This window comes from Coregonus lavaretus (genome assembly GCF_964263955.1).
Source record: "Coregonus lavaretus genome assembly, chromosome: 39".
In the NCBI taxonomy this organism is placed as follows: Eukaryota; Metazoa; Chordata; class Actinopteri; order Salmoniformes; family Salmonidae; genus Coregonus; species Coregonus lavaretus.
Genome location: NC_140026.1, coordinates 9,123,036 through 9,130,993, shown reverse-complemented (window position 1 = coordinate 9,130,993; position 7,958 = coordinate 9,123,036). Strand labels below are relative to the sequence as shown.

Sequence of the window (7,958 nt, the reverse complement as noted above, 5' to 3'; positions counted from 1 at the left end):
CCCCGCCCTGATAAATCAAAATCAAATATTACACTTAGCCTACCACAGAGATGAATGAGGAGTGTAGTCCCCTGTAGCTCAGTTGGTAGAGCATGGCGCTTGCAACGCCAAGGTTGTGGGTTCGTTTCCCACGGGGGCCAGTATGAAAATGTATCCACTCACTAAGTCGCTCTGGATAAGAGCGTCTGCTAAATGACTAAAATGAGAAGGAGTCATACCTAACCTCCTAGTGGCTTTCTATAGCCCCCCCTTACACACACCGCAGGGGTGCCCTGTCCATTGTGCAGACACAGCGGAGATACAGATTTTTTTGTTCTGCCAACCTGTAACTCAATCATTTAAAACTTTGCAATTTTTATATAGGGACATAAAACTACAACTGAGGGAGCTAAAGTTTGAACTGAGGCGGCTAAGCCCCCGCCCAGGACCCCTGTCTGCACAGTGTGAGAGGCCTGACAAGGAGGAGGCCATAGCTGGATTCGTCTCCCGCTTCAATCTTGGGGGTGTCTGAAGCCAAGTGGGTGTCTGAAGCCTGCTTGATTGAAGCGGGGTCACCCTCCTCTCCTTTTCTAGAATTGTATTTAATAATAATAATTTAATGTAATGTATCAATAACATCAGCCCGTCTATTATGTCATCACCCTGAGAGACATTCCAAATCAAATGACCAGATATTCCTGTTTCTAATGAAGGGAAAACATCAATAGACTTTGTACAGCAGACCTGTGAATTGCCTACAATAATCTGTACTGTTTGATCATTACCTGATCATTCAAATCAAACTTTATTTACATTCAATGTTTTACAACATTAAATCCATCAGAGATCTATTTGTCTGAGACCCACAGTATGAATGGTCTGGAGTTGCTCTCCTTTCCTAAGAGTGTTGTCCACATCCTGCCTTGTTATTCCCATTTCCTGACTGAAGATGTTCTTTCTTCTTTCCTCTCTTTGTGGATATTATCCATATGCTTCAGCAGATGAGTCTTCTGAGTGAATCTTTTACCACAGACTGAGCAGCCATGTTGTTTATCTCCTGTGTGAGTCCGTATGTGCAAGTTCAGGTTCCCCTTCCGATTGAAAATTTTCCCGCAGTCTCCACAGCTAAATGGTTTCTCTCCTCTGTGAATGCGTTTATGTTTAGTTAGGTGCTCCTTGCGATTGAAGCTTTTCCCACAGTCACCACAGCTAAACGGTTTCTCTCCTGTGTGAGTCTGTCTATGTTTAGTGAGGTGCTCCTTGCGATTGAAGCTTTTCCCACAGTCACCACAGCTAAAAGGTTTCTCTCCTGTGTGAATATTCATGTGCCTGGACAGATGTCCTTTTTGTTTGAAGGTCTTCCCACAAAAGGGGCAGGTGCAGGGTTTCCCACTGTGACGGCGTCGGACATGGGTCTTCTGTTTACAGGTGGAGTTGTATCGTTCACTTAGGCTCTTCTTGGCGAGAGTCACATGACTCTGCAGGTCAGCTTCCAGAGCTTTTCTGGACACGATCCCGGGCTTGGAACAGTGTTTCTCTATTGGTCGGTTGAGATCCAAAGCTGGGCTGGGATCCAATAGTGGGCTGCTGTCAAGTCCTACTGGGTCGCTGCTTTTGGCGAAGCTGTGGCTGGATGCATTGTTTTGATTATCTGGAGGGTCACAATGAATGTCGAGACCCTTTAGATGGGTCACAGTGCCAAAAGATGTGAGATCCATTGGTTTAGGGTAACTCTCTCTGTTCTCCACAGTCTGGGTTTGGGGAAGAGTCAAGAACCAAAGTGGGTCCTCCTGATCACATTCACTTTTCACAAAAGGAGGAGGGAATATGGAGCCTTTGGTATCAAAGAGCCCTTGAAGCTGCTCTTCCTCCTGACTGGCCCTGAGTTCCTCCTGTTCCTCTTTAATCTGTGTGGGCTCTGGGTCCTCCTGCCCCAGACTGGGGCTCCACTCCTGCTCACAGTGCTGCTGCTCAGGTGGAACCTCCACTTCAGGGACAGCGAGAGAGAGCTGCAGGGAGTCTGGAGGGAAGGAGAGGAGGAGCAGAGGTTACCTATACAGCCTTTAGACAAGTAAGCATTTCACTGTTAGTCTACACCTGTTGTTTACTAAGCATGTGGCATAACATTTGATTTGAGGGTTGGGGTAAATTTGAATTTAAGTCTGTAAATTCAAGATGTCAACTGAAATTCCAATTCAATAATAAACAAAAATATATATATTTTAAATGAACTCTCAATACATTAAGAAGCTATTCATTTCTAAAGTTTGTCAATTTATGAATTATAAATTAAAATGACTTCCTGGTTTTCGTGACACAGACCATGTTTCTATCCATGTACGGTAAACGTAAAAAAAAAACTAAAAATTGTTAAAATGGTTGATCACTGTTAGCCTAAACAGTGTTGAATGTATTAATTGAGTAGAACTATAGCTAGCTATCAGTAGATCTAAATACGAACCTATTTTACATAGTGTTTTCTCCGGTGTGATCCGCAGCAGTCTCCGTAGCCGATCATTCTCGTCCTGGTACTCCGCTACCGTTTTCTCAACTGCCCCGAAAATATCTACAGCAGTCGCCATTAAGCGCTCATTTAAAAACACCCGCAACAACTGTAGTTTAGACATATTTCAGTCGACTGAGAGTTGAGAATTCAGCTACTATGGCTTCGTCAACGAAGAAAGAATGGCTGCCACAAACAAAACATACCCGCTCACAATTTCTTGTGCTGCGTTCATAACCAAGTGGGAAGGTGGTATTTACCACATAGAAATGGGAAAAAAAACAATGAACGCCCCTCCAACTGGTAATTTTTATTAATTTTATTTTTTATTAACAGTGACATGTAAAACACAAAACAGAACAGCCAGAGGGATTACACAAAGACATGAGGAGAGAAAAAATAACACATCCAGATTATATCAAATCAAATACAGTCATGTAAGGAATACATTTTTTGGACATTTTGTTTTGTATACGTTTTAATAGTGCTAAATAGTTTTCCAAGTCTTTATACATTTTGATTTGTGTATGAAATATTTTCCTAATAAAATAAAGAGATTTATGACATACTGACGTTCAATTGTGGAATCAGTGTAGTAAAAGAAATATGTCAAACTTAGATATTGCAATGGTTGTATCCATTTTGTTGCCAAGATATAGTTGTACATCAGTCCAGAACACCTCACTATGTAAACAATTACAAAATAAGTGTTCAATAGATTCTGTTTCTAGTTCACAAAAACTGCATTCACTAGTAACATCAGGTATATATTTAGAAATCAGGCTATTACACGGGTAGAATCTATGGATAATCTTAAAGGAGATCTCTTTTACTTTATTGGTCACAATAAATGTCTGTGGAGTGAACCAAGCACGGCGACAGTTTACATCAAACGATGAAGTCCAATAAAATATAGCAGAAGGAATAGAATTCCTGTAGAAAATATCCCTTAAAAAACGATTATTGAATTTCTTATCTAGTAAACCGATGCCATTCACTTGGATATCGCTTACAATAGGAGATGTTCCAAAACATGCATTATTCTGAAGTCAAATTTGATCCGACTAGGTGTCATATTCCTTGCTTGAAACCTCAAAGTTGTATCTTTCCATAAATTCTCTCTGTGTAAATAGATTCCCACTAATACTAACTAATTGGCTGACAAGGACAATGTTTTTGGAGAACCAGTTACAGTAAAATAACGTCTTGTTTCTATGTAATATCGAACCATTATTCCATATAAAACATTTATGAGGTGAAAAGTTGTGTTTATAGAGCAAAGCCCAGCACATTAAAGCCCGCCAATTTCACAGGAAGTTTACCCACAATATAGGGACATTGTAGTAAAAAAATTAAGCCCTCCAAGCTTCTGAAAAACAAAATGAGGTATAATATTCCAGAAACGGAGGATTAAAAAAAAAAAAACTTTTAACCCAGTTGACTTTTGATATGTGATTAAAGAGAGTGAAGTCTAAGACATTTAGACCGCCATCACAAACCCTGTTGGTGATAACATCTATTTTTATCTTATGTGGTTTGTTTTTCCATATAAAGTTGTACAATAGCCTATCTAAGGTACAGTAAGTGGCCTTGGGGATGTCAATAGATGAAAAAAGATAGGATGCACGAGATAGCACCTCCGCTTTGGATAAAAGCACCCTCCCTTGAAGACTTAAATCCCTCCCTAACCATGAGGAACATTTATTCAGTTACAGGATTCAAATTAAGATCATTCACAGCCTTAAGATGTTTCGTGATCTTTACACCGAGGTAGGTTACAGTATATTTTTTCAGAGATGTTACAAACTGCTGGATTGACAGCTCCTTTTCAGAACAAACATCTCACATTTGGAAAGATTTAATACCAAAACCTGAGATTTTGGAGAACTGCTTCACAATTATCCAATGCTAATCTAGCTTGTGAGGTGTCATCCTCCAGTTGGGATATCTTGATCTCTCTGGCCTGGAATGTACTTGTCTATCATCTCTGACCTCCAACTTCCTCCCACATGCTGACATCTGACGTCACCTACTAAGGAAATGACCTCGATAACAACAAAACATTATTTATAAAAAGCAATCTATTAATGTCGTTTTTGAACACTATATGTTGTTTACAAGCATGATAGCTGTACTTTTAGTTTATGGTTGATGCAGCTTGTTGGCCATTAGCCAATCGGTGTTTCTCAACGAGTTAAAAGACCCATAATGCATACAACAGGTAATTATCACCTTCCCACTTGGTAATGAACGCAACATTCATTTGTCACTATCAGAGCTATAAAAAAAAAACATTTAATTTAACAATAGGCCATCATTGATTTTGGCCCAATAGGCCTGGCATATTCCCACGTTCAAGGAGCTTTCCGTTTTGATTGGGTTATATTCAGTGGTGGAAAAGTACCCAATTGTCATACTTTAGTAAAAGTAAAGATATCTTAATAGAAAATGACTCAAGTAAAATGGAAAGTCACCCAGCAAAATCCTACTTGAGTAAAAGTCTAAAAGTATTTGGTTTAAAATATACTTAAGTATCAAAATTAAAAGTAATTGCTAAAATATACTTAAATATCAAAAATAAAAAACATTCCTTATATTAAGCAAACCAGACGGCATGATTTTCTTGTTTTATTATTTTATGGATAGCCAGGGGTCAGCACTCCAACACTCGGACATAATTTACAAAAGCATTTGTGTTTAGTGAGTCTACCAGATCAGAGGCTGTAGGGATGACCAGGGATGTTCTCTTAATAAGTGTGTGAATTGGACAATTGTTCTGTCCTGCTAAGCATTCGAAATGTAACTAGTACTTTCGGGTGTCAGGGAAAATGCATGGAGTAAAAAGTACATTATTAGGAATTTTTCGTTTCATTCCTTTCCATATTTAATTCTAAGCAAGTCACAGCCTACAGTTGAAGTCGGAAGTTTACATACACTTAGGTTGGAGTCATTAAAACTTGTTTTTCAACCACTCCACAAATTTCTTGTTAACAAACTATAGTTTTGGCAAGTCGGTTAGGACATCTACTTTGTGCATGACACAAGTAATTTTTCCAACAATTGTTTACAGATAGATTATTTCACTTATAATTCACTGTATCACAATTCCAGTGGGTCAGAAGTTTACATATACTAAGTTGACTGTGCCTTTAAACAGCTTGGAAAATTCCAGAAAATGATGTCATGGCTTTAGAAGCTTCTGATAGGCTTACTGACATCATTTGAGTCAATTGGAGGTGTAGCTGTGGATGTATTTCAAGGCCTACCTTCAAACTCTTTGCCTCTTTGCTTGACATCATGGGAAAATCAAAAGAAATCAGCCAAGACCTCAGAAGAAAATGTGTAGACCTCTACAAGTCTGGTTCATCCTTGGGAGCAATTTCCAAACACCTGAAGGTACCACGTTCATCTGTACAAACAATAGTACACAAGTATAAACACCATGGGACCACGCACCCGTCATACCGCTCAGGAAGGAGACGCGTTCTGTCTCCTAGAGATGAACGTACTTTGGTGCGAAAAGTGCAAATCAATCCCAGAACAACAGCAAAGGACCTTGTGATGATGCTGGAGGAAACAGGTACAAAAGTATATATATCCACAGTAAAACAAGTCCTATATCGACATAACCTGTACTCCTGAGTGGCGCAGTGGTCTAAGGCACTGCATCGCAGTGCTAACTGTGCCACTAGAGATCCTGGTTCGAATCCAGGCTCTGTCGCAGCCGGCCGCGACCGGGAGACTCATGGGCGGCGCACAATTGGCCCAGCGTTGTCCAGGGTAGGGGAGGGAATGGCCGGCAGGGATGTAGCTCAGTTGATAGAGCATGGCGTTTGCAACGCCAGGGTTGTGGGTTCGATTCCCACGGGGGGCCAGTATAAAAAAAAAAATGTATTCACTAACTGTAAGTCGCTCTGGATAAGAGCGTCTGCTAAATGACGTAAATGTAAATGTAACCTGAAAGGCCGCTCAGCAAGGAAGAAGCCACTGCTCCAAAACTGCCATAAAAAAGCCAGACTACGGTTTGCAACTGCACATGAGGACAAAGATCGTCCATTTTGGAGAAATGTCCTCTGGTCTGATGAAACAAAAATAGAACTGTTTGCCCATAATGACCATGGTTACGTTTGGAGGGGGCTCCTTGCAAGCCGAAGAACACCATCCCAACCGTGAAGAACGGGGATGGCAGCATCATGCTGTGGGGGTGCTTTGCTGCAGGAGGGACTGGGGCACTTCACAAAATAGATGGCATCATGAGGAAGGAAGATGTATGTGGATATATTGAAGCAACATCTCAAGACATCAGTCAGGAAGTTAAAGCTTGGTCGCAAATGGGTCGTCCAAATGGACAATGACCCCAAGCATACATCCAAAGTTGTGCCAAATGGCTTAAGGACAACAAAGTCAAGGTATTGGAGTGGCCATCACAAAGCCCTGACCTCAATCCTATAGAAAATTTGTTGGCAGAACTGAAAAAGTGTGTGCGAGCAAGGAGGCCTACAAACCTGACTCAGTTACACCAGCTCTGTCAGGAGGAATGGGCCAAAATTCACCCAACTTATTGTGGGAAGCTTGTGGAAGGCTACCCGAAACGTTTGACCCAAGTTTAACAATTTAAAGGCAATGCTACCAAATACTAATTGAGTGTATGTAAACTTCTGACCCACTGGGAATGTGATGAAAGAAATAAAAGCGGAAAGAAATAATTCTCTCTACTATTATTCTGACATTTCACATTCTTCAAATAAATTGGTGATCCTAACTGACCTAAGACAGGGAATGTTTACTAGGATTAAATGTCAGGAATTGTGAAAAACTGAGTTTAAATGTATTTGGCTAAGGTGTATGTAAACTTCCGACTTCAACTGTACATGTAAGCAGAAGCAATCATGACCAGTAACAGGATAAATAGATAGATACTAATATATATATACATGTAAACAGGACTAATAGTGACCAGTAGCAGGATAAATACAGTGCCTTCAATGGTGGAACAAGCTCCCTCACAACGCCAGGACAGTGGAGTCACTCACCACCTTCCGGAGACATTTGAAACCCCACCTCTTTAAGGAATACCTGGGATAGGATAAAGTAATCCTTCTACCCCCCCCCCCCCCCCCCCCCTAAAATAAAAATAAAAATAAAAAATATATAGATATTGTAAAGTGGTTATCCCACTGGCTATAGGGTGAATGCACCTATTTGTAAGTCGCTCTGGATAAGAGCGTCTGCTAAATGACGTAAATGTAAATGTAAATGTAAGGTATTCATACCCCTTGACTTATTCCACATTTTGTTGCATTACAGGCTGAATTCAAAATGTATTTACAAAAAAATTCTCACACATCTACAGTGAAGATTCTTCAAGTTCTGGTCTTATGTGGTTGAATCTGTGTTTGAAATTCACTGCTCAACTGAGGGACCTTACAATTATCTGTATGTGTGGGGTACAGAGATGAGGTAGTCATTCAAAACT

At 40.3% G+C, this 7,958-nt stretch overlaps 1 protein-coding gene across 1 annotated transcript; it reads right to left on the bottom strand.

Annotated features, from left to right (window-relative positions):
• Nucleotides 1–763: 763 nt before the first annotated feature.
• Nucleotides 764–2,643, bottom strand: LOC311112796 (uncharacterized protein). The gene is made up of 2 exons (XM_084155935.1): nucleotides 2,441–2,643; nucleotides 764–1,999 (listed from the first exon to the last, which is right to left on the bottom strand). Exons 1-2 carry the CDS (start codon nucleotides 2,604–2,606, stop codon nucleotides 906–908), a joined length of 1,260 nt encoding a protein of 419 aa, XP_084012061.1. The 5' UTR covers nucleotides 2,607–2,643; the 3' UTR covers nucleotides 764–905.
• Nucleotides 2,644–7,958: the final 5,315 nt, after the last annotated feature.

What these genes read in the sequence shown, in the direction of transcription:
- LOC311112796 (XM_084155935.1), bottom strand. Translation starts at nt 2,606, where the DNA reads ATGTCTAAACTACAGTTGTTGCGGGTGTTTTTAAATGAGCGCTTAATG. An exon ending in GAAAACACTATGTAAAATAG is followed by an intron (nt 2,000 to 2,440) that starts GTTCGTATTTAG and finishes CCTTCCCTCCAG; the next exon opens with ACTCCCTGCAGCTCTCTCTC.